This window comes from Haliotis asinina, chromosome 3 (assembly GCF_037392515.1).
Source record: "Haliotis asinina isolate JCU_RB_2024 chromosome 3, JCU_Hal_asi_v2, whole genome shotgun sequence".
Lineage (NCBI taxonomy): Eukaryota > Metazoa > Mollusca > Gastropoda > Lepetellida > Haliotidae > Haliotis > Haliotis asinina.
In genome coordinates, this window is record NC_090282.1 from 80,619,928 (window position 1) to 80,647,910 (window position 27,983).

General features: G+C 39.0%; 2 protein-coding genes across 9 annotated transcripts in view; one reads left to right on the plus strand and one right to left on the minus strand.

The window, feature by feature from the left end:
* The window catches only part of LOC137278560 (kinesin-like protein KIF13A), a 209,445-nt gene that overhangs the window by 80,466 nt on the left and 100,996 nt on the right, over positions 1 to 27,983 (minus strand). For all 8 annotated transcript variants that reach the window (XM_067811008.1, XM_067811007.1, XM_067811004.1 and 5 more), the window contains exons 9-13: positions 18,656 to 18,768; positions 17,431 to 17,542; positions 12,906 to 13,118; positions 11,152 to 11,262; positions 8,900 to 9,034 (exon numbers count right to left, since the gene is read on the minus strand). In XM_067811008.1, coding sequence (XP_067667109.1) covers positions 8,900 to 9,034; positions 11,152 to 11,262; positions 12,906 to 13,118; positions 17,431 to 17,542; positions 18,656 to 18,768 — 684 coding nt within the window. The remainder of the gene's footprint in view (positions 1 to 8,899; positions 9,035 to 11,151; positions 11,263 to 12,905; positions 13,119 to 17,430; positions 17,543 to 18,655; positions 18,769 to 27,983) is intronic.
* LOC137277133 (uncharacterized) lies at positions 20,651 to 27,035 on the plus strand. Its single transcript, XM_067808803.1, has 3 exons — positions 20,651 to 20,704; positions 23,657 to 24,656; positions 25,721 to 27,035. The coding sequence occupies exons 2-3, from the start codon at positions 24,263 to 24,265 to the stop codon at positions 26,743 to 26,745; spliced, it is 1,419 nt and encodes a 472-aa protein (XP_067664904.1). The 5' UTR covers positions 20,651 to 20,704; positions 23,657 to 24,262; the 3' UTR covers positions 26,746 to 27,035.

Genomic DNA, 27,983 nt, shown 5'->3' on the forward strand with positions numbered 1-27,983 from the left:
GGACACTAGAACCGCTAAAAAAAAAACTTTCACCTTTGCAATTCAACTATGCCATCACAGATACATTATAAACATGCAGTTCTTACATCACCTTGCAAACCATGGAATGTGGAAACACCACAGCACACACATGGAAAACAGGAGAAAAATGGAAAAAGTAAATTAAATAAAATACAAACAAATCTGCCCAGGGAACACATTTTTTAGAAGTCAAATGGTAAGACAAAGAATTAAAGCCAAGAGAATATAACATGATTTTATGGCATGATACAAGGTAGTTGTGAAGAAGCAGTGGCAACAACTCACATGAGTCAGTGGTGAATGGCATATGCTGCTATCGTCACAACACAGAATTGTGTAACTGAAAATTGATACATTGGTGCTTTCATACATAGAGAAAACCGCTAAAGATTAAATAATTTCTTTTGTGATCAATAAGTTCTATTTAGTGATACTGCAATAGTTATTAATGACAATAAGGCACTTTCCCCTCTGTATGATAATCACAACACAGAGTTCCAGTACACCTCTATGCAAATCTCTCACTTACCAATGTAAAACTGAACTTTTTGTTCTTTTAAAGCCATGCACATTGGTGACATGAATTTCTGTAGGTAAGTACCTATTGTCTTGTACACCTACCGTTATGAGAACATGCTATTTCCAGACAGGTAAACCATCCAATGCACCATATAGAATAGGATGCATGTTTAAGCCTTGGCCATATCAGTGGTCCATACCTCATCTGAGGTAGCAAGCAAGCACACTAGCAAGGAGGAGAGGCTACGTGCTCTCTCTTCCACTATAGCGATTCCTCGATCAATACTCCGCAGCAGGGCCTTCTTGACAGTGCAGCGTGTGGAGCACAATAGCTCTGGAAATGTTACATTGTGGAGCAAAATTCTTTTTGCCTTTCTGTTGATAGTCGTCATCAATTGTAAGACCTTAAGAGTGGCCAGCTGAAACTGGAGGTCTGGTGTCAGCGCCAACTGGATAAAATGATGTGTCCGTCTGTTCGACCAGTAGGTACTTCTGGTGGATGTGTATGCGTATATGTGCCCAGTCATCACAAAATTGGATTAAATCCCAAACCACTGACCCTTTGCCATTTTGAGGCTCTTGAAGATGATAAATTTTTCGATTTTTGAATTCCTGATCTAACCATATTTGAAGACTGATGCCTCTGGATCAGAGACAGGAATTTTGTGACTTAGCCATGGAGTTCCTGCCAACCAATGTCCATTACAAGCATAAAATGAATTACTTCTGATATTGGCTATGCATCAAACTGACACGTGGATCAGTCTTCATCTATACACTTTATTACTTAAGTATATCATCTCTGGCGTTTCTGATAAAACCATCAGATACAATTTCACCACACATGAATATCTTACCAGGAGTCAGAAATTATGTCTTTTCAGGAAATTGTTCACTTGTTTCCGCACACATACTTAGATGATAAGTGGATAGATGGGTGGTTGAATACACGGAAAGTTGTTGACTGGAGGCTGGATGGTGGAAGGATGGGTGGTTGAATATACGGAGAGTTGTTGATTGGAGGCTGGATGGTGGATGGATGGGTGGACATATAGTTTAGGAAGGTGGGAGTGTTGTTGGCAGCTGGGTGGTGTAAGAATGGATGAGGGATACTGGATGGGGTATAGATGGTGGGAGGATGGATGAGGGAGACTGGATGGAATGTAAATAGTAGGAGGCTGGATGAAGGAGGCTGGAATATCTATATGAGAAAACACTTCTCCTCGGTTTTGGTAGACAATGTAAAACCGGAAGGGGAGGGATTTCCCGACCCCGACAGTTTTACATTGTCTACCAACACCAAGGAGAAGTGTTTTCTCTATACTATACACCATCAATGATGATACCATCAACAATGTAGATGATCATTTAAAGAAGCTACATAACAATAACTGAAGTGTGTGTAAAATCAATTTAATGACAGTAACAATATGTAGATAATTTAACCCCTCCACCTTCGTCAGCCCGGTAGCTGTGTGGCACAGCATCTGCCTATGAATGAGAGAATTGCGGTTCCAATCCTGCTTCCGTAAACCTTTGTATTGTCACTTTAATGTTGAACGATATTTTTCAAGTGATTTGAAACACTCATGCCTCATTTGAATGGTAATGTTCATATACAGTCAGGAAAAGTAAACCCTGGGAAGCGGTCGTATTAACGAAAAGTAAAACCTGTCCTTCCAAAACAAAAACCTCAAATTCGGTTATTCTGGGAAAACAAGAGATGACCTAATATGTAGTGAGAAGCACACTTTAGGTATATATAGATGGTGGGAGGCTGGATGAAGGAGGCTGGAGTGAACATAAACATTAGGGGGATGGATGAGGGAGACTGGAGGGAGTATGGATGGTAGGAGGCTGGATGAGGAAGGCTGGAGGGAGTATGTACAATAGGAGGGAGTAGAGATGGTAGGAGGATGGATGAGGGAGGATGGAGGGAGTATAAACAGTAGGGGGATGGTGGAGGGAGGCTGGAGTGAGTATAAACAGTAAGGGGATGGATGAGAGAGGCTGGAGGGAGTATAGATGGTAGGAGGTTGGATGAGGGAGGATGGAATATAGATGGTGTGAGGATAGATGAGGGAGGGTGGATGGCATATAGATGATGCCAGGAAGGATAGTGTGAAGATGGATTTTCAGAGGATGGATGTGCATGGGAAGAGGGATGAGTCTGGTTAGTCTTGAAAGGAAGAATGTATAGGTAAATGGTTTGTTTTCTGATGGTGGATGAAAGGAAGTGGAATGACTGAAGTGTGTGAAGAGGATTGCAGGTTCTATGAGTTGGAAAGTTTGAAGGTATGTAAAGGAAAATGCCTGATAACTGGTTGGATGGCTTAATGCCACATCATACTGAGATCACCACTATAAGGCTTCACACATGATGGACTTCAAGCAGGTTACAACACTAACTGTGATTCAAGAGGTGGGTTTGGGGGATGTAAAGAACACATCCATGTCCTCCAAAAGGGTCATAGAGGAGTTTCTTGCGTTCAATAAATAATCTAGTGCAATCATTTTCAGGTGAGAAACAATCAGCTAAGTATAAGAAAGATAGAACTTGAAATCACTGAGAAACAATTGTGAATTTCCGAGGAATGAGACAAAGTTTGTGTCTGAACTTCCTGCGGCCCACAATGGGTCTCCATGGTTACAGATGTGTATCTTTAGAGTAACACAATACTTGAGCGCCACATAATTAACCTGCAACACATATGATAACCAAACATGGAGTACAGAAAATTGAGTAGCTGAGGACTAGTTGACACAAGTGACCCAAGTAACACAGATATCAGCAAAAAGTCTCCAGGTATTGAAAACTGAAGGACATATATGACATTTCCTACAGAGACAAAGCTGTCACTGGACGCTATGAAGTCCCATGTGGTACCACCACAAGCAGGAAATTCTAGACATGCTTAAGAACCATTCAGTAGTCCACAATCACCATTTGCACATCATGTCAATTCATGTCTCGCCAATTCCTGAAACTGTCATGCATACCTGTCAAAAGCTACACTTCATGTTACCTCAGACAGGATGTTTGGCATTCATAACAGATCCTAGAAAGCAGCTGAGACTTCACAGTCATGATGTGCTCGCATGTTTGTTTAATGCCACGTTCAACAATCTTCTGTCAAAATAGTGATATGAATGTAAATAATCAAGCCTGGACCACAACTAGTGATTGATGTTATGAGCAATGATCCACGTAGCTGGACATGAAATCAACTAAGTCAGTGAGCCTCATCATCTCATCCCCTTAGTTGCCATTCATGGTTAGGATCAAATGCTGAAGACCAATTCTAGCCAGAACTTGTCACACAGGTTGTAGTGAGTTGTCATTTAGGAAACCAGGTAATACAAGAAAGTTTACAGATTCTTTTCAACCCACATTAATGCAGCTTCACAATTACTGGACACATTCTAAAAATCCCAAACAAAATGTCACAGCTTGAGACAAAGAGTGGGATGGCTGATCATACAGAGTTAGTCAGTTCCTGCAGCAGCCATTTGGACATCTTCAGACACAGAGAGTCGGGCCATGCTGGTCAAACTCTGAAGTATTGTTGCCAGCATTATAACAAGTTTTTCCATAAAAAAAACCAAAATGGTTAGAGGGCCTCTTTATGATGTCATTCAACATCCACACTCACGTAGCAGTTCATGTCCCAGTTAAGCTGATCACTGAAAAATGGTCTCCGTCAAAGTCTCTTGACTGAAACATAACCCACAAATAACGTTTTTTCCCCAGTGATGTTTACCATGAAGCTAATCCACAAAACCATAGCAAAACTCAGGCTCTAGAAGTATGACATCATCTCAAGTGTCACTATTTCAGTCACATGACCCCAGTTCAGTTCCTAAGATGCTCATAAAGGACTTTATTGCCAAATCACAGTTGCAATGAATCTTCAGATTCCCTTGGTGGAATGTTTCTAAGGGTTCCTTCCTAGAGGCTTCATTTATCAAATCTTTCAAAGCAGTCTTTTTTGGGAGTAATAAATATCATAAACACTCTCTTTCAGCAAGAAGAGAGAGTGAATGACAAAACATGTTGGTAAAAACTGCAAACAAACCACTAATCAGACCACAAAAGAAGACTGTTTTTGGTTTTATGGTTAAATATAAATCCTTGCAAAACCCAAGTGAGTGTGTGAGTGAGTTGACTATGATGCCTTTAGCAATAAGCCAGTGGATTGTCAGAGGACACCAGAAATGCGTTTAACACGATGTACCAGTGCTGGGAATCAAACCGTGATTGTCAGTGTGATAGGCAAGTGCTCTCAACACTGGGCTATGTCACTGTCCCTGATGTACATTGGAACCTCCATTATTGTCATTTGATCCTTACAAGATGATCAGGGCAATAGGTTCCAGGCAGGCGTTCTGTGGCACTAAGCAGGTTAAATACGCTGACACACAGGCCAGGTCCACAGTAATGCTTCACTATATGTACAGCCTAGGCTATATTAACAAGAAACAGCCACAACAGCCAGACAAGATCAGCAGGATGTGGTGGCAGACGCAGCTCTATCAGCCAGATACAGAACCAAGTTTCAATAGCTGGCTGTGCCTGAAGAGAAGTCACTTACACATCTATTCTATAAGAACTGACCGTATCAGCTCGTCATAAACATCCTAACCAGAAATAGTGATTCATGATCAAATTTGTTAGCACATGATGAGGGATAGTGGCTGATTTATGCCATTGGATGGATATAACAGATTGCCAATTTGCTTCAGACAATGGTCACTAGAGTTATATTGTAGAGGCAAATCCACAACAAAATGTTTGACTGACAGAGGAGGGGATTTCAGTATTCGTACCACGGCTTGATAAAGCTTGGTCTCATCGAGGAACCCTACAGGACCCAAACAGTGTAGCTACTGTCTCGACTTTATTGATTCTCCGGCCACAGTGGATGTGATAGTGAGGCCACCACCTTCTCTACAATTCGGTTTCTGTTTGTTTACAGTCATGGGATTTGAATTATAATCTTCAATAATATTTTGTGCACAAGGAAATGTTTGTCAAATAAACAACCATTTCACTGAACCAAGTACAGTGCAATTACTATTTTGTTTTGCAATTCAATCATAAATCCTCTCCTGTGAAATACTTCCATTAAACTGCATTAGGAATAAATGTATGATCTTAAGATACTGCCCAAAAGCGAATAATGGACACTGCTTTTGATCACTGGTCTATAAGAGTGAAAGTGTCTGCAGCATAAGTGCAAGTATTGTTTGATTGGGGTGATAAGAGTTCTTGCAATAATATAGATGACAAAAGTGTGATTTGGTGGTCAAATAACAGATGTTGGTAGTTCATAGGTGACCTTAGTTATCAAGCGAAATCCAACATCACTGGGAGATCAAGTCTTGAAGCTTCACTGTGAGATCAAGTGTTGAAGCTACACTGTGAGATCAAGTGATGAAGCTACACTGCGAGATCATGTGAAGAAATTATGAACCACTACAGAGTTCAACTTAAAACCTCATAGCTTGATGTTAGTGGGTTAAAAACCTCAAGTAATCAACTACCACAAGAATAACAGGTGTATTGGATATCAATAACAGAAAAGAATATCATTGATTACTTTGGGAAGAAATTCTTTCTATTTAAAGTATATAAAAACAGCTATGAATCATGTTTACATTAAGACACCTTGCTATTGATCACCTTTACTTGAATAAAATGAACTGCAAAGAAAATTGAAATCTGACTGCAATATTCATTATTTACTTCAAGTGATTACGAACTTTACACAAGAACAGCATGAACATTAGGATCAATAATTCATGTTAGTGCTTTAGTCTGTTCATTATCCTTGTATGAAGTTTGTCAAAGAATTGAGGTTAAAACACTTCACGTGATAATATCTTGAATACATTTCCATGAAATACAACCTCTGACAGCAAGAATATCTTCCAACTTGATGACTTAGAACCCTTGTCTCCAGCTGAACATCCAAGGCCCCTTTAAACTAAATAGCACATGATTTGTACCAGAAATCACATTGAAAAAGTTAAACTCTTTTCACATCGACTGCTATCTTAGCACACAGAAAATGCATTAGAATATCCCAACTACCCAATCTTCTAATCAATCAAATGCCAAAACATTTCCTGTTGAACTTCTCATCATCTGATTGGGCTAATCTCTTGTATAATCATTTAAACTAGCCGAAAAGAAACAGGAACCTAGTCCCTGTAGAATGTGAAATTCAAAGGAAACTATAAATATCGCATCGGTCATTTCTTCAACATGCATGTGCTCTTTTTATGATTGAGATGATGATATTCTTTTTTTTATTTTCACTTCTGATAATTACGAGATGATCAAAGTCCTCTGACTAAGTTCATCACGCAAACCCAGGAAGGCCATCAAGGAGAGAAAACAGAGTCTCGCTTCATTTCTATAATTGGGTCCTCTTGGATGTCTTCATGTGGTGATGCAGCACCAAACATGTGTGTCTTGATATAAAACAGTCTAAGTGGAATAAAAACTAGTCATTTTCACATGATAAAGCACACCTAATTATTAAGACTTTATCAGAACATGGTAGTGTATTTCCCTGTGTGAAATGTAGGCTAGCAAAACACATGAGAAGATCCAATTACTGAGGCATGGGATTAAATAAAGGCTACAAAGTAATACCTTGCTTTCTGTTATGGAATATAACATTTGAAGGGAAATATCTCAAGGCTAAATGTCATCCTCAGGAATATTCATTTGAAGCCATCTGCTTTCAAGGATGGAATCAGATCATCATTCCAACCTTGTTGGATTGCTAAACGTGGCATGAATCTTGTTTTCAGAATCTTATCTTTCATCAAGGCAAGAGTTTGCATTATGAATAATTGAATATGTCACTGATAACATTACTATTTAATATGCCTTCCTCATCTAACACTTTTTTATTGTTGCACAAAAACTCATTTATTTTAGGGCAGATTGAAAACTGAAAAACAACCATTGCTTGACGTGAAATAATTGCTGAAGAATAAAACTTGGGAAAACTTCTTTCTCTTCACAAAATGCATTTCCGAAAACAAATTCCATCCTGAATTAACATTGTGCAAATGAATTCCTAAAGATGGATTTTCTGAAAACTAGAGAAAAAGGCAAACTTTAATTCAAAGCCAGATAAAAAATTACATGACACAGACAAGATATTCATATATTTTTTGTCCATACAGAATTCAGCTAAGTATGTTATGGTGGGCTGACCTGACATTTGAAATGACTGTGTCTTCAGGGATCATTGTCTATCCTGGACAAAAGCTTGTTCCATGGAGAGATACACTAGCCTGGGTCTAGACACACCATTTGTCATGGTGACAAAAACCTGTTTAACACAGGGCTCCTTGAGGATTACAATTGTTTAAGGCTTTGCAGGGAGCCACAAAAATTCTGGGTAAAAAATCTTTTTAACAAGTGTGACAATTTGGAATCACAACAGGGAGAAAATATTTGCTTACAACTTTTCCACTCTGCCCAACATAGACAAAAATCTGTCCTTAATATCAAATAACTGCTCTGGAAAGATGTTTCTTGTACATACTAATTGAAACTGGACCATGTGGTGTTACAGGATCACTTGGCACCTGTTTGAGACTATTGTACATCTTGTGGCCCTTGTTGCATTCAGCTAGAATTGCCTGGACCCTACTGCAAAATGCTTGGACCCTGTTGCAAACTATTTAGATCAATTGGATCCTGTTACAAGCCACACAGATTTCAATGTAAACCATTTGTTACAAAACAATGTGGACCCTGTAGCAAGCCACTGAAGCAGTCTGTATTCACTCAGAGTAAGGTAGGACCAAATAATCTATATCAACTTCAATTGCAAGGGTAAATAAACCAATACTAAGCATATGTTGCACTCGATGACATGACCTAAAGAAAATCCACTGCCTCTCACCAAAGTACAACACTAAACCTGAACCATCCTCATTTCCATGCGATGACAAACCTTTTTAGAATTAGTGCCTGGAATCTACTTCCCTTCTGACTTCATAACCAAGAAGCCATGAAGAGCTGTTGATCAGATTACAGCACTGTGTGTCTACTCCTGCTGACAAAATTCAGCCTTGTTCACTGAGATGACACAAACATGACCTACAGATGTTTCTACACTTTCAGACAACACAACAATCTGAATCGACCTTCATGCTGAAAGGAACTTGTGACAAGAAGGAATTAATTACTTGATCACATACAAGGGGCATAACCCTAAATACTTAATGTATTTTCTGAAGGAAATCGACAGGGTAGTCATACTCTGCTTCTACCCTTTGCATAGTGACATCAATCAAAGAATGGATGCAGAATCCACCAGTATCCGCCTACCTTGAGATAGTAGACAAGCAGCTCATTGAGGGACGGGTCAGCATTAAGGTTGACAAGGAACGCCCCTTCATGTTCCACCTTGATGCCAGACGTCTCCACAGAGATGCCCATTTGTTCCAGAGCCTTATGGCGTTCCTGAAGAGCAGAGATGGTCATAATGTAATGCTTACCACCAATTTCTAGAAAACCAACCTTGGAACATTCTGTGTACTTACAACCTTGAAGCATATGATCTGTACTTGCCCTATGACGACATCTGAAGTGCTTATTCTGAATCTCAACACCAGTGACCGTATTCAAGTCTGGGCGTAAGGAAAATGTGCGTTCGGGTGTATCAATAAACCAGTATATCTTCGATGTAGCTGACTTTATACGCAGGGCTCTATACTTATGCCACCTGCCCAGTAGATGTAAGCCAGGCTTAGCCTTGTTATGGTGGCACTGGATGAAGATTTTTTTTTTAATCGCACATTTTCATATGGTTTAAAAAGTGAAGGTTGAGCAAGCTTAGCGACTTTGCATGGTCCTAGATCTGTGTACTGCTATAAAATAACACAGATATGTAGAATATATAATTTCCTGTCCTATAAAAAGTTTCTGACAAACATGCACTTGGCCAGTAAAAATACATCATTGTTTTGTCTATAAAATGTCACAAATGAATTCAATGAACAAGACAATTTCTTTAAAAATGTGTCCATATGCATTTCATAAAATGTACCAATCATTTCCATTAATATTTTCAGGTCTATTTAAAAGGTTGAATTAAATCCCTGTTAATTAACAAGAGTAAATGTTGAAATTAGATTCATGATATAATGTTGAAAGTGTAATCGGAAGGATGAGATGATTGTTTTAACTTTTTTTCAAAATTCACAACAAAGAAACCATCTGACATGTTCAACAATGTTGCATGACATCACTACCGATGACCAACTTCTAGCAAAATGGTGGCTTTGCTAATAAGGGCATGCAGAATTTAGCGAGAACTCTTCCCTTGATTCAGGGATCGTCTATACATAATTTTATGAGATGAAGGTAATCTGAACGATTCTGACAATCTGAATTTCTGAAAATGCTATGCAGTGTAAAATCAGAATTTTTCTCTGTTTACATTTCAAACAAGTGCAATCTTTCAAGCAGAGGGTTTGTTTTCATTCCCAATATCTTTCATTTATTTCATCTAGACAGTTGGTATTGTTGACAAAAGTTCATTTGTAATGAGATTGTAACATGCATGGGGAATTCAGTAAGCATTTGTCACAGCTGTATATGATATATACATGATGTAATAAGTGTCTCCAGACTGGCCTTCACGAAGCCTGAGTTTTAAACTTTACCCATAATGTTGGAAGGTGCACCTTGGCGTTCATGTAAATGAATTTTTGAAAACATTCCAAACCATTTTCAGTTAATTGGTAACGTTTCAGAATTACTATTAGAGATTTCTTGGGAAGAGTAATATCGTTACTATTGCTATTTTTTAAATTCAGAACTCCCAGTAATTTCCGATTTGCACATTTCAAAACCTACAGCAAATAACGTTGTGAATAGCGATTTTGTATATTGTGTCCAAAGTGGCAACACTTTCGATGAAGCCATAATATTTCTCCATCAGAATCCATTGATAAAGTTGGGTTTTTTTGGTTTCCTTTGACCTTCCACGATTACGATTAAAAGGAATGTGCCGCGAAGTTGTTTTGCATGTTTTTCCAGTGGGTTGAAAATGTTAGAAAATCTAAAAATAGCAGAGTGCGCCTCAACCAGGCTTAACTCACACTGTGCATGGTATGTTACAGCAGGTTGCTGCTAAGCCTGTCTAGTGTTTTCTGCCTGACATGTGTATATGGCCACTGGTGTATGCACAAGCTAAATCTGCATAACCTGTATCTACGCAACTGGTATCTCAAATTCTGCTGTATACGTAACTTGTATTTATGTAACTGGTGTATATGTTCTGTATCTCAACACCTGGTGTATACATAACCCATATCAACCAACTTCGTGCACACATAGCCAGTATCTACCAATCCAGTGTTTACATAACCTGACTATATCCACCTGGTGTATACATAAGTTGTATCACCTGTATGTGATCAACTGGTGTTTAATTATGTTCTGTATCTTCATATCTGGTGTATACATAACATGTATCTACACATCTGGTGTATACATAACCTGTAACTATCCACCTAACATATACTTGACCTGTATCTACCCATGTAGGGTATTAATAACCTTTATCTACCCACCTGGTGTATACGTTCTGTTTCAGCCAGCTTCTCCTCCCATGTTTTGCTCATCTCCTTCATCAACTTCTCGGATTCCTCCAGACGATCCTTAAGGTCTGGAGCTCGCATGTTCTACAAATATCAATAGAATATAATTGTAACACACAAACAGCCTGTTTTGACTATGACAGTGACATGTCTTAAATAAGTTGATCTGCCCTTATTTACTCCCCACAAGTTCCCAGGAGGACTCTGGTAAGCTTGCACTGTCTTCAGTATGCCAACATACCTACAACATTAATCAGCCTCCATGTGGCAGTAAAGCTTGGTCAAGTGAACAGTGAACAGTGAGTGAGTGAGTGAGTGAGTGAGTGAGTGAGTGAGTGAGTGAGTGAGTGAGATCTAGGCATCAAGTGGTTGCCAAAGTAACACTCCACATTTTATGAGGGTGTTCACATAACCTGAGTCTCAATTCACAATAAAGTTTTCAATGAATCATTTATCATAACATCCATCAAACAGCAGGTGAATCTTCTTCGCTACACATTAACACACCTGTGCATGAATTTTTAATTGTGCTTTAATTGTCCCTCCAGTGATTCCATGTGCATCCAGTAGTATTTCATGGGCCTCATTCTGCATGTGCCTTGACTTGTATTAATTATGCATCATGTATTATTTCACAAGTTCTCATTTCCTCCATGCCTGCCACACCCTTCTCATCTCTGCATTTTCTCATCCAAGCTGTGTTTTACTTTTGTGCATTTTCTGCATACACATGTACCTCATCACATATAAATTTACACATCCACGCTTCATTGAAAATTACCACTAACATCATCTTCTCTACTCAACCAATCACCATTGTGGAACATCTATTGATCTGTAACGCTACAATAGAAATATGTCAAATGGAAACCAGTGTTAAAATATTTGGATATGTGTAATCGCCATGTTTCATCTCAGTTTTGCCTGATGGTGGATTATCTTCCCTAACACATATACTCATCTGTGAATTGTGGATTAGGCCCTTCTCCTCCCTACCCCAACGTATCAACTCACCTGTGTCTTGATGTAGATGCTTCACCTTTATGTATTGACTTTGTGTATTAGATTTAAAAGTAGATGAAGGAAGAAGACTATCCATTGACAGAAATCATAAATTATGTCCATTTGTAAACAAGGCATTGAAAGACGAATTACATTTTCTTGTTGAATGTCCAGTTTGTGACAAAGTCCGTTCTGATTATCTCTGTAATTCTATTACAAATACAAGCAATAATGCAGCATTTTACAAAATTGTTTCCTCATGCAGATGTCTCCATTTTAAAAAAGATTATCACTGTATATTCACCATGCTATTATATTAAGAAAACAATTGCCATCCTTCTAAATGTAAACTTTCTTTGTAACCCCTGTACATTTTATATGGGCCTGTGGCCTCACATACAAATAACCATATTTCAGTGTTGGCTCAAGAGAGGGTTTTTGAGTGTTTTGACACATCAAATTCAGTGAGGACTCCCTCTATTTTACATCTGCCCTTCTATTTAACATTAGAGGGGGTCCAGAAACATTATTTTCATCAATTTGGACCCACTCAAAATGTCACCCAAATCTAACACTGATATTTTTACTTTGACTTTGACTCATCCAAGCCTCGGTGGATTAACTCCCCAAAACATAACTAACCTGTTTCTATGTGAATTATCTCCCTTAATACATCACCTCACCTGTGCATCTATGTGGGTTGTTTCCCCTGCATATGGACTCACCTGGGCTTCATTGAGCTGCTTCACTAAGGTTTCAACCTCCTCACGAAGTTCTCGGATGATTCGTGCATTTGGATCCTCATTGATGACAGCATGGTTGACAATCCTCTTGGCTCGGTCTGCATAGCGCAGTGTGGACAATGTTTCTTCGTAGTTGTCGGCAGCTGGACTGATGGTTGCCACCATTACAGTCTTGGAGTTGCCACCTAGGTTGTCCTGAGAATACAGAAGAAACCTCATTTATAGCTTTACTACATATACTTCATGTTATATTGCTCCCAACTGGTTCAGACAGACAGTGCATTGCTATCAACTTCTTGATTACACAATGTCATTTAGAAAGTGGTCAAATGTTTCAAACACAAGCATCCTCTCATAATGAATGGTGCACTCCTGCAAACTGATCACCTAACCTTTAACACACTTTAATCTCCCGCATGTAACATTTTGTCTAAAAAATTTCCACTGATGCAGCAAAGAGGTTGAAGCAGACATAAATATAACCCCAGTGTCTGCGAATCATGACGAGGTATTAGCTTGCTGATAATCCTGACATTGGGATACCATATATTACTGAAGACAAGTTTTATTTTGAGGACCAAAAATAGCAATGTGCAAAGGGAGGCGCTTATCTATGGGATACACTTTAATCAAACTTTTTTTCATGGGGTAAGAAAATGATATTGTATCTCTTCAGATGAGCAAAACAAGAAGAGCTGACTATGTCAAATTTGCAATTAAACATCACTAGACAAGATGATTTACATATTCAGTTCTAGTTTGTTTTTGCTTGGCATTGTCTTACATACTCGGATTAAGAGTACATGTGTAAGTGTCTTGTATACAGCACCGGAAATATATATGTGTTCCCCTTCTGGCGATTAAGTTAAAATGCACCTGATTATATAACTAGATGTATTCTGATGCAGTGACCTTAAAAATACAGAGGTTGAAACATACCATTTTGATACTTATTTAAAGGGTTAAGTTAGGCGGTCCGCTTATCTATAGATCTGCTTAACTATGATAATATACAGTGTCTTCTCTGAAAATTCCCAGAGGACCTCTTAAAGCATAATCTATTATACATCTTCAAAGGATGCCACAATATGTTAAAAAACACACTGACCTTTGCCAAAAGCAGATATAATTATATACAGTCCAGTGCTAAAATTGATGAGATCACAGTTTGTAAGTGTCAGAATTCTCTTCTATTTCCGATTACAAAAAAGATTAATAAAAAAGAATATATCAGCAGTTATTTAATATACATCAGTTCCCATAAAAATGAGAATGTGAGCCTTGACTTCACAGATCATATATCCGGAAGCATATTTTAGAATTTCTTTTTTCCCTTTCCTATCTCCTGAGCAATGACAATGACAAAAGACATTCTACAAAAACTTACATTTTGTAATGATTCAGGTGGTTTAGACATGCAAGAAGATCATTATACAAGCTTGTTGTGTGGAATCACATTTATTGTCAAGGATGCATGTTTTTAACTAGAAGCTCAGACTAAAATTAGTTCCATAAATAGTATAGTGGGATTGTTGTTTATGAGATTCGGGGATCCTAACCATGATCAGCAGTAAGAGTCCGCATGCGACTGATCCGACACCAGTCATGGAACACTGTATCAAGTCATATGTATTGTCTAATCTGTGGAATGTAACTGATCCGATGCTAGTATGGACAAGTGATGGAGCACCATATCAAGTCATATGTATTGTCTAATCTGTGGAATGTAACTGGTCCGATGCTAGTATGGACAAGTCACGGAGCTTCGTATCAAGACATACAGGTGGAAATCTCTGATGTATCAGAAATTATGGTTGAAATTACAAAAGAAAACAATGCCATGTCCCGTTAGGAAAACTGCACATGTAGTCAGATTTTGGAAATATCGAAAAAGACTTGCAGTCATGACAATTAAAGGATTAGAAACTAACAATAAAATCTAAAGACCTGAACATAACATTGATCTTGATATTTTGTCATTAGGACAAAATGAGTCCATTCTATGGAAGATATCATGGCTGTATATGAAATTTCTCCTTCAAAAGCCAACTGCTCAAGATCAATCTAAAAGCAGTGACAAAATACAAATATGAATAAGGATACCAGAGGTAAGAATTCATGTTTGTTTAATTAGAACCTCTCAGTGTTAATTGAGAGGGATGTCCATGATTCTTACGGCTGCTTTTGTGATGGCATTTTGGATCTGCCTGAAAGTTTTTCTTCTGAATTCAACTCCTCCACTTGAAGAAACACTCAGCATTTACTGACATGTCTTAGATATTGAGAACTAAACTCATTCTGCTGTTGCAAGAAGTCCAAAATCTCCCCTCTCTGACGGACAGGATGGGGTACATATAAAGAGATCTGCATGACTTTCTCTCAACATAATACCTCCTCCATGGACAGTATCGACTCAGTTTATCTACCTTCCACCATTTGTCGGAGAAACACAGAATCTGATTGTCACTCATCTTGATAGAGTCTAGACAGTCTCAGAATCAAATCAACAACGTCTCAATGGACACTCTTTTATAGGCCTATCATTATTTAGATTAACATTCTCATCTTTAACAAAATTTGTCTGAATCCCCACACAGAATCCTCAAACAGATGCCTGCTGCCTAATAAATTGCCTTTGGGGGGAAAAGGTGACTCTTAAAAAGGATTTTAATCAACAATAATCGTAGGGTAAATAGAGTTGTCCCCCTTTCACTTGCAGCCTTGTCATTTTATTGTCTGGATGTCAGATTGAGTGTCTTGACTGAAGTACATGCTGGCAATCAGTATTGATTGATTATGAGGCTGATATTTATAGGGAAATTGGGAAATGTTACTTAGAGTAATATAAGTTGAAGCAATTTCATGTCATCCATTAGGATAAGCTTTGACAAATTGAGATAGAGAGAAGGATAAAGAGAAAGAAAAGGAGAGTGAGAAAAAGAGAGAAAGAGAGAGAGAGAGAGAGAAGAGGGAGGGAGGCTTAGACGTACATCTAATGAAAACATCTGTGATAGAACACAAACTTGTGCTTGTGACTGGATGGAGAGTAAGAAAGCAAACGGTTCATCTTACTGTGTTAACTGAAGGTCAGTGTAAGATCTGGACATGACAACTATCATACAGCTGAAATACTGCTACAGTGATGAGCGTTAATCACCAAACCCACCAGTGGACATAACAACCTTAATGAAGACATTCTTTGAACTTCCAGTCTTAGTTAGCGAAATACTGTCATCACAGCAGTATTTATAAAAGAAAACAAATATAATCTGTCAGGGCTGTATCAGCATAATTGCAGAGTGAGTGATGGGCCTTCTGTTGCCTTCACAACTGGGTGTGCCATGTGACTTCATGTTGAGACCCTGTATCTAGGCAACTAATTCTGTCATGTCACTCTTTTGAAACATTTTTGACAAATGTTTCCTGTTGTCAATGTTCACCTGTAATCATGATACAGGAGATCTTAAGGTGTAAATTAAAACATTGCAAACATGCACTTTAAGCTGAACTGATGCAGCTGTAAGTCATCGTGCAAAACTGTTACAAAATCATACATCAGTCAATATCATGAATCAAGAAACAGAATCAACTTGACCCTTTATTGTATTGGTGCTGGCTTGTGGTCCTGTGCATGCAGTTCAGGTCACAAATCAGCTGGAGGTAAGCACTGATGAGTGAGTGAGTTTAATTTTACGCCGCACTCAGCAATATTCCAGCTTTATGACAGTGGTCTGTAAATAATCAAGTCTGGACCAGACAATCAAGTGATCAACAACATGAGCATTGATCTGTGCAACTGGGAACTGATGACACGTGTCAATCAAGTCAGCGAGACTGACCATCCGATCCTGTTAGTCGCCTCTTAAGACAGGCATAGTTGCTGAAGGTCTCTTCTACCCTCTGACCTTCACAGGTTGAACTCAGACAATCCTTGGATGGCTGACTGTGTTTGGCAACTTGAGAGACTCCTGACAGTTTATAGGGCTTCAGTCCAGGCCCACAATAAAGCACATGTGATACATGTGGCCTCACCTTAGACAAGTGAGTTTGTCAAAAAATGCCTCTATTCACCCAACAGAAAAGTCTTACTTAGTGGGACAAAGTCTTATGACTTTACCTAATAGAGCCTAACATGCAGCTTTGGTTATCCGGGGTAATGATGTCCTGTATCCAGGGTAATGATGTTGTCCTGTGCATGCACACTTTGAGCATGCCCCTTTGTGGTGTGCAGTATCAGGCATCATGAGTTCATTCATCATTATTATCGTATATGAGAAAGTATTTGCTCATATTAATTTTGCCAATATTTGGTCATGTGAGCCATGGAAGACATTGTTCAGATTCAACATGTCATATGTGGGATTTCACTTTCTTAGTTCAGATTAATGTGATGTCAAGTTGATATTAACTGGCCAAGAGGGCAACAATAAAAAAACTGTCAAACATGTCCTCTTGTTCTTTGATGACATTGTTTACTATCATATTATGATGTCTTGGCTATCGTTACCTTGAGAAGCCATGTTAGGACTGAGTCCCGGTATGGGACGAACTTGTTCTTGTTTTTCCCTGCTGCTGAGTCCGCTAGTGCAGAGATGACCAGGCCAAGAGTGGTCAGAGACCTGGAAAGAATATGAACACAGCCTTAGACAACAGTGCCACCAGTTCAGATCTGGTCAAGTACTAACTTTCGCATGCAAGAATTGACTAACGCTTAGTCCGTGAATATATATGACTTTTAATGTAACAAATAATCCCATTTACATTGCAAAGGATTGCCAGTGAGTTGGAAGATTCCTGAACCGGATGAAATCTAGACTTGCTTCACCTTTGGCATTGCTGGGAGGGCTATGCATTGGCGAAAATAATGTGGTTCAGGGACTGTGGGACAGACTAGCAAGAATTATGTACAAGGACACAGATGGACATTAAGTTTGTGGCTGGTTCAATGTCTCTTAAGATAATTATTTTCAAGCTTTTATTTAAGTGATTTCATCAGGTTATGAATTTTCTGTTTCACTGGGTTTGGTCTTCACCTGTTTCTATCGCCATTATGCATATTCAGAGACAGTGGGATAGTCTTGAGGATTTCCCTGTTCGAATTGGCAGGTATGACTTCTACACAGAAATTGTTATCACAAATCTATGATGCTACTTTGTACTACATGATACTACAAAAACCTGAGACCATATGTCCTCCTTTAACATAGGTGGTCATACTGCAAGGCGATACTGATCAACTGATAATGAAACATGCCACAATCCCTGCAAGGACTTACTGACAGCAACAGGAACAGTATTATATGAGAGCTTCAAACAGTTCCCATCACAAGAAACCATTACAGTGACATAAACGGTCACTTAATTACATTTTCTGATGTGAAGTTTTATAACACCTTCTACAGTCCAACAAATAGAAACAGTCTAGTTCATCACTGCAGACACTTATCGTCTGTTGACTAATGGTTGCATCCAGTCTTAATAGCACTTTGGACATAAGTCCAGCTGACACCTAAATCTGCCTTAGTCATCCAGTCTGACACCTATATCAGTTCCAACACCTACATCCAGTCAGGCACCTGTGTCTAGTTGACACCAAAATCAGTCCCTATCCAAACACCCATATCCAATCTGACATCTGCGTCCAGCTGACACTTATATCAGTTCTTATCCCAACACCTACATCCAGTCTGACACCTGTGTCCAGCTGACACCTATATCTCCTGTAGACTTACTTGTTGATGTTGCTGCCCTCCTTGAGCCGCTCCCCTACTGCCCCTGTCTTCTGGGCTCGCTCGCTTCCAGCCAGATCCACCAGGGACAACTTGCTGACTTTCTCCCCCGACACCTGGAAACACAAGTGTTATTGTCAGATAGGCAAAACAGTTCAAACTCACGGAATCTTGCTTCCATGCAGTATTTGCTTATATGAGGGGACATCAAAAAGTTCTAATTATCACCAAGCCGTTTTCAGGGTAGAAACTTTATTCTGATTTCTTGTCAAGACGTCTCTACATAGTCACCATCCAGATTGACACATTTCACCCCACATTTCTTGACCTTGTGCACACTGCTTAAATAGACCCTCTAATTTCATGGAAAACCAACACTTTGCCTCTTCAATGACCTCAATGATATTGTCAAAATAGGGTCTACATCTTGGCTCATTTGTCCGGGATATATGATCGGTTTAAAAATTCCTTTTCCATCTCACAACAGTATCATGAGATGGGTTATCTTCACCATTAACAGATTTAATCTCCTCTTGATTCTGTTCAACAGTGCAACCATTTAATTACAAAACCTTGATAACGCTGCATGACTCAGTCATCTTCATGCTTGGGGTTACTCATGTTTAGGATCAACTACCAGAGCATTGAATGAAATGGAGTAAGTCATCTTTGGTCCATTAACTGCATCAGGATCACTGATGTTACCTTATAATTTTCAACATAATTTCTCCATGAATTCATTGCGATAATTAGAATATTCTTGTTTCCCCTTGTATATGGAATCAACAGGACACAGAATCAACCAAGTGAGGAAACATGAGATAATTCTCCCTGGACACTGATAATTCATGTTGAGATGTAAAATTGTTTACTAACAAATGAGAAATGCATGTCTTGATCATAAAACAATATTTCCAAAAGGCATATCTTTGACAGGTAGAAAGTGTGAACCTGTCTACATGCACCAATACTTACACATTTCTATAATATCAGTGTCATAAGTACTTTGAACTGAATTAATAACATGAAGCCATTTATTGCACTGATGAATCATCGCCAAAGTAATCCTTTTCAGTTAAACATTTACCAGATGCAATCCCACATCAGTGCTACATCCATGTCTACAGTTTCATTCATGTTCAATTTGAACTCTCTCCTCACTCAACATTTAGCATTCAACACTGAACTTTTGAGGGCTATTTGCTCACCTTTTGTAAAGAAATGTCACAAACTACTTTGTCTACACAGGTGAGAGACAACAGCTAATTGGTGAAACAAATACGTCTGAAACATCACCCTCCCATGACTGGTCCCTCCCTGGGGTAACCCCCTTTAGTCAGCATGCTCCTACATGTACCCCCCTCCCCCTGGGACTGGCAAGCACTGGTGAGACCCCCCTAACCGAGGGTCCATGGGAGGGATATAACAGGCTAAGGTTACATACATTCTCACTTCCCACAAGAACCACTTGTCAGTGTAGCCATCAGTTTGCTTCAATCTTACTTCACTTCACCAGTATATGGACGAAACATGCCATGGAGAAGTAATATGAAGCTTGTCATGTTGTGATAGTCAAGCAATAATCAAAATATATCACATCACAAAAAATGGTAAGTTCTCATGTTTCTATCCTTTAGGACAATGCCGAATGTTTGAAGAAAGTATATACTTTCTAGCTCTGTTTTGACGATTAATTTTTTTGCTTCCAAACCACATGACACATATTACCCCCATCTTATTACAACAATACATGTAAATCTTGTCAGCAAAATGTGCTAAGCATCAGTGGCAAATGTCATCTGATACAGAAAGTATTTAGATCACTGTATCTGTTTGGAAGTATTGTGTGACACTAGGAAGCTCTGGCAGCACTGCTCCAGGGGGAATCCCCCGCCACCAAGACTGCTGACTCCACACAGAAGCAGTCTATGTCTGAGAATGACTCACAGAAGTCTGGCACTGGCAAGATAAGGAAGCTTCCACCAAATAGCCAAGTGGGACTCAATACTCTGTGTGGCCTCCAAGATATGAGGCAATATTGCCTACTCTGAAGTAAGTTTAAACATTGTTTCTGATTCATTATGGAATAACTGTGGTTTGATTAGACATTTATGTCTATGTATTAAGTGCATGTTCAAATTCTCCAGAGACGGAGTGAACTGTAAGTTACAACAATGTTCCTTATTCATTACTGGAACACATCTATATTGGTATCTATAACAGATTAACACCAGTGCATTCATGTATACAGCTGCATCTCTATTGAATGCTTTTATAGATGAAACTGGATGTAAGCACTTTCTGTGATTGTAGTTGGCCAAATATGCTGAAGATTCTAAGTTGCCATGAAATATTCAACCGACCTAAAGCCACTGCATGTTGAGCATTTACTATGGTCTGTCACACACACCCTGAAACAAATATACTAGACAAAAACAGTAAGGGATATATGTAAATTTTGATATTATGGATAATGATGTATTTATTCATTGAAATACTGATAAAATATCAATCACACAAATGCAAATACCCCTAGCTTATTTTGTCCAGTATATATTCACGACAGACATGCAAGTCTAGTTGTTAAGATTCACTACATAGCAAGCTCACAGGCAGTTGGGTTTCACTGGGTTCCTTCACTACACACTGTCTGTCTGTCATCCCAGATGTACAGAAGTGTTATACTTTTGTATTGATGTACATAAGTGATGAACAAATCACAAACTGTCTTAATGTCATTTGTCTGCAGCCTCCCATGTGTGGATAGCTGTAGTACGTGCTGGAAGAACTTTGAGGCTATGTTCCAGTGCAACATTCTGCACCTCAGAGTAGAACAGATTTATCATTGTGCAAGTATATACATATATACTGTGCCAAATCCATTGACAATGAACCATTCGTTGGTTTCACATTAATCTAAGACTTGCTGTGCGCATGCGCAGAGCCTGTAAAAAATATCTACTGGCTAACTTCCGCTTTGGTCGTACGTTTACCGATAACGTTAACACACTGTAAAGAAAACGAACGATCAAACCAAATATATAGTGTTATGTCTATTACAACTTGGATTTATACTTGTATGCACCAAAGAATGGGAGTAGTGAAATAAATAGCTTAATTTATGTCAGTAAGTTCTTGTATAAACACATCTCACCACCACTGTTCTTCCCTTATATCCCCTTCTCAGAACTAACAAAACACACATTTCTGACACAGCTGCAACCAAAATAGGACATCAATAACTGATAAGCATATGCACATCGATATATTTAGTCAGCTATGAACAGTTGTCACTGGTACATAATCATTATTTTATCATTTTGTTTTGAGTGTATTTACACTATCAGTAAATGTACGACCACAGCGGCACCTTGCCAAAAGATAATTTTACACGCTCAGCAAGTCTGAAATTAATGTGAAACCAATGAATTCTCAGCTTCCTGGGAAGTATACAACCCAAGTTGATTCTGTAGGACTAGGAGGTTAACAGTCATTCCATCACATCCATCCAGGTATACATACATTACTACTGGGTGAACACAGACATATTTCACACAAGGACTGGTGTCCTGCAAGATGTGTTTTGCTACACTAAGCAGCCCAAGTGTGTGTGTGTGCGTGTGCGTGTGCGTGTGCGTGTGTGCGTGTGTGCATGCATGCGTGCGTAGGTGAGCATGATATTTAATCCCAAATATACATATTTTACATTTGATCTCTTTCTTAAATGGCAGCGTGTATTCATCACTGAACTATTAAACAAATGCTCATATTATCTAAGGAGAACTACACTATATTCTTTTTTTCACACGCCTAAATCAAAGCTAATTTTATTTTCCATTTTTCAGTTGTTCTATCAAAGGTAACTGATTGGCCATTAATCCACCACCAACACCAGGAAATGATACTTATATGGCCAACCCTGTTTAAGACAATAACTCCAGCACACAAAGCAGTCAATGGAGAGAAAAAGAAATGTGTTGACCTGTCAGTTAGAACATCTGCATTAACACACATTTGTTGCCTTGTAAAGAGCCCTGGGGGTAGAAACTTTGGCAGAGCAGTCATATGTGTCAGTCACTCAATCACAATCGCCTGGTACACCCCCAGGAGTCATGAGTATGGATGCTGGGAGCCAGCATTGTCTCACAATCCCCATCCGTCATCAGTTGTGACACCTGTGTCATATGTCTTCACAACGTTTTGCATGCTTTATTAATATTTTATTCATTCACATGACTTACTTTCACAGTACATACTCATAACTCATAGGAACATTCATAAATTGTCTTCCTCGCTTTAATGACTTCATTGACCTTTCTAGGACAAAAACAATTATGAGATAAAAACCTGTTCAACTAAAATATTTTACTAGATTAAGGGAGTATCAACAGCACAATTACTATTTGAAAGTAAGAAACACTGAGAAAATATTTTAAGAAAAAAATGTTGACTTTTCAAAACATGCACACCTAAAACGACAAACTGTTGTTGATTCTGTCCTCTCCCTTTACATTTTAGTCGAAATTATCAAGGTCCCGCTGAGCTTGTTATAACTGCAGTTCACTGTTATGATTTATTTATAATGTATTCCATTGAATGCAAATTTCAGCAGTGTTATTTATACACACATTTAGCATCTGAAACTTTAAAATTAATCAGATCAGAAAGAATATTTCAACAAATCGAAAGAATATCAACAGAAATGATTTTGAGATTGTCTTTCTGTGAATTAATAAATATCAAATGTCTAGCCAAAACCGAAACTGTACCCTTATACCATATCATTATGATGAGGGTTCATTTCCCTGTGTCATGGTAGTACAAATGTATGGTTGAATCCCTTTTCAGACCTATCAAACACTTTTCATGTTGAACAACCATAACTGTATCATCAAAAACAGAGACACACATTTTGAGCGTTGGGTGGGGAAAAACATGCATTTGATCTTTTCAGGATGAAACTAATCAAACTCATTGTATTAATTTGCAAGATTTTTGTTTCAGCTGAGTTCTATACATTCAGCTGACAATTAAATACAGATCATCCTACTGGCTGACCCATAATCATGATGGAGGTAATATGTTCTTTCAAGACACTGACAGTTTAAGAAAGACTGATGCTTGTCCCAGTACCTTGAGGCACTTCGAAGATGAGATGACGTGGCATGGGAGGTGCCAATCACAAGCTACTCATTACAGCATACATCAACGCCATGTGTGTCAGAGGCCAGAAACACTACACGATAAACTGCATTGTCCCAGATGTCAATAAGTGTTTGACTCAGCAGGTGAGAACGATGGTGGTTTCCACATTGTCTTGAAGTTGTATCACTAACGATCTTGTTGGTGCAGTGACAGTGACAGATTTATGCATCGTAGTGTACGAGGTACCTTAATGACTTACAGTTCATAAAGGGTTGCAGCTGGGATCAACAACCATTGGTATCTTGTGCCCTGGTGGAGAGACTACTGTTTTGTGTTGTTGGTTTGGACACTAGGACAGTCTCTACATACATTGCACTGGTTTTAGCGACAGAGGAAGAGATTCTGTACATTATTTTTCAATAAGGATCAACCTGGTGGATGTACTAAAGCAGATTCTGAACCACAATGAGTCGACACCAGGTGTTAAGCATGTTTCATGTGTGTGTGACTGTGTGCTTTGTATTCCTGGTTCCATGTTATTCAGCAGCTACAGGAGGTACAAATGTAGGAATGACTTCAAGGATGACCAAGGATTCAAAGGATAACCATGACCAATTGGTCATTGTACCCAGCATGTCAGGTGTTCAAGAAACTTCTGCAACAAGAACAAGGAAAGCATCAGAAGGTGGAGATGGTCCATCCCACAATGCCCTTCAGCAGGGAGGAGATGTTACAACAAGGAAACACAACCCAAGGATTATGTCTAACACGAGACAGGAGGAGCAGAAGAAGACTAACAGCCATCCACGTCCTGTTCGCTCACCTCAACAGGGAACAGATCCACTGCCCTTACTTCCTGGTAAATATAACCACAGTCATGCTCTTGTATCAACCACCAGCTTATATTCGTTGAAGGTTAAAAACGTGACTTCTTCCTTTGATGTACAATGACTATTGTTTAACAGTCACTACTGTATTTTTGACAGCATCCATTGCTACAGAATCAAAAATAATCAGACTCATGTTCACAACAATATACAGTCAGATTTGTTTTGCATGGGATGCAATACATCATATCATTTTATCAACGTTTCTAAACTGAAGCATGTAACTGCTGACACTGGCTTCAATCCATGTAACCATGAAACTGTAGACATTGCTTGCAATTCACTAAAACCATGAAACTGTAGATACTGCACGCAAAGAAAAGACATGAAACTGCTGACACTAAATATGTTTATTTCTAATGGCTAGGAATGAGCTATGAGCTAACTCCTGGTGTCTGAGTGTTGGTGGGTGTGTGTTGTTCACACCATGCTGATCACACACAAGGGGCACCTGTCAGTGCTTCCTTCCCATGCCTCCTTCATCCAACTGACTCAGACTGTATTGGGACAGGGATTACAGGCAGCTTACCAAGTGTCATCATCAAACAGGAACACTTGGCCACAAGTCTTCACACCTAGTCTCCAGGCACAAAACTATATGCTAGGATATTGAAGTCAAACCCACTTACATGTCTTGCCTACAGAGTAACTCAGGTCATGATCCAAATTAATTTTATCTTGTAACATATTCCATAACAAATACTATGTTTCTTGGTCAGCTATTCAACATTGAGACTGAATACCTAATGACACATTCATATGTAGACCAACATTAGAAAAAGGCACTTGACCCATAGTTCAAGCACACTTTAAAAAGGTAACAGTATTCTTTGGATTGGTAGACATTGATAAAGCCTAGATTATATACACCAATCAAAGAATTATTGATTACACCAACCCTTGATTATCTATTTCTTATGGCAGTAACTAAATATTAACAAAATTACAACAAAGATCAATAGTTGCTAAATCACACTGGTTTTCAGATTTGTGAATAACACTGCATCAACTTACACCTTCCATTTTGTTGTTCCAGAAGCAAAAATGCAGAATGGACCAGTGGACCAACAGTTGGGGTACTACGAAGAAATCATCCCAACACTGACAATAGACCAACAAGGCACAGAATATGAAAGTCCAGCAGAACAGCGAGATGATGAGTTAGAGGAAAAACTAGACATGCTTCGGCAACGTTATGGTTACATGAACTCAGTGTTGCCTGAGAACATGTCCATGTACCCTGACATCATGAACTACACAGAACCTGCTGAGGAGGCTGAGGAAGTTGAGGAGGCTGGAGAGGCTGGAGAGGCCGGAGAGGCTGGGGAACAAGAGGAACAGGGAGAGTATGAAGCTGATGAACATCTGATGTCAGCATCGGCCAACATCAGTCAGGTTGGAGAAGGTGTTGAGTATGAGCATGATGAGGGACTTCAGCCAAGTGGATCAGAACTCCGGCCATACAAAGTGCACAACATGTCCAGTATGGCCTCTGATGTGTATGACCCCTATTACAATTATGGTTACCAATACAGACCTAAGAAAGACAACCCGGTTCAGGAGATTCAGCCTACTCCAGTCATCAATGGTGCAAGCAAGTTCAAAGATGCTAAGATTACAGGATTAGCTTCAGCAGGTACCAATGGGACAACAGGAACACACGCTAAGATCACTGATGTCAAAACAATCACACAGAAAAAGAAATTAGCTGATTTTGGAGGAATGTCAGCTAGTGCCACATTTGGAATAGTGATTGGAACAATCATCGGGTTCTGGTTGGTCATGGGGCCTTTAATCTGTCTTCTGATGAAGGTGCGTGATCACCACAAAGAAAAGCAGAAGCGGTTCATGTTGGCACCACGGCATGGCAGTGACAAGTCAGACAATGGCATCATGGAGGCCATGATCATGACGGAGTTGGGCAAGTTGTCTCTACAATCCAAGAAAAAGTACACTGCAGTGAGGAATCCAGCAACAACACCAGACCGACAATCCCTCACTGATGACAAAGATCTTGACACATTTCATGATGCATTTGATACACCAATTTTGTTACCATAGACACTGCAAGAACAATGTCGTCACAGAAGCAACATTTGCATCCAAAGACTTCTGAAACTATCAGCTTTGTGACAGCCATGAATAATCCCCTAGTTCAGAGGCCAATCAGAAGAATTGATGAAATTTTGCGTAGTGCTTAAACCATGCTGTCGCCTCATCGTCATCATTATCAAGTGAAACTGTCAAAGTTTCTTCGCCTATCATTTTGTATTGAAATTCAAAGACACACTGTATTGATTCTTTGATATTATGAAACAGATTATTCAACAGATTAAAAACCATTTCAAAATATATTTTGCTTGACAAAGCAGGTTTTTCTGGAAATAGGTGGGCTGGTCCAAGTGCATACCTCAGTTCAACAAACTGAACATCAAGAGGATGAGAGGGATGGAACTGTTTGTAAAAGATCACTTCATCACACGAATTGGTCTTATAACTTGCAAATACAAATACTGGTAAATCTGAAGGTGTTCAAATTACATATTGCTCTATTTGACTATGAAAACAAGGATAAAATTGTTTTCAAGCAGCAAAATCCTTATCAAATCCCTCTACAAGTGGTAGTTAGATAGGTGTTCAACTTGAAAACCCTATTAAGCTAAATAAAGAAACAAATCCTATTTGTAACTTTTGAACACCAGTGTTGTTAGGCATAGGTTTGTTTTAGGGTCGTTATTTAAGAAGAAAATGCTTTCTTGTCACTAAATTAATTCCCTCTGATCTACATATCCTGCTTGGCTGGCAGGATGCTGGACTTTCTAAGGTGAATGTCGTTGTGACCCCAGCACAATTCTCAGGTGGAGTCAATAACTGTAGCCAACACACTTGCTTGCAAGCCAGGTAATGAGACAGGTAACCTGTTACAGGTAGAACAAACAAGGGGTCGTGTGTGGGAACAGGTACCCTGTAGTCTGCATGTCAGCTGCCAGGACAACTCACAGGCGACTTGTGAATATAGTTTCAGTACAGGAGGACAATTGAGAGACAAACTGGGTTTAGGTGATAATTGGCAGAGAATAATTCACTCAAACCTCACAAAAATCAGAGCCAAGCAGTTCACTAGTTTACATGTTACATAGTGTATCATGATAAACCCCCAGGGTTCAATAGCCAGAAGACATGCAGATCAGTTGTACAGCGGGCTGCCTCCAGGCAAAGCATTCAACTAGAAGCAACACTTAGTGGAAATTCTATACTGGCCATGACAACAGAAATCAGACTTTGGGGAGAATCCAAGA

Coding starts and splice junctions, on each gene's coding strand:
- LOC137277133 (XM_067808803.1), top strand. CDS start 24,263: ATGAGTCGACACCAGGTGTTAAGCATGTTTCATGTGTGTGTGACTGTG. Junction 24,657..25,720: donor TCCACTGCCCTTACTTCCTG/GTAAATATAACC, acceptor TTGTTGTTCCAG/AAGCAAAAATGCAGAATGGA.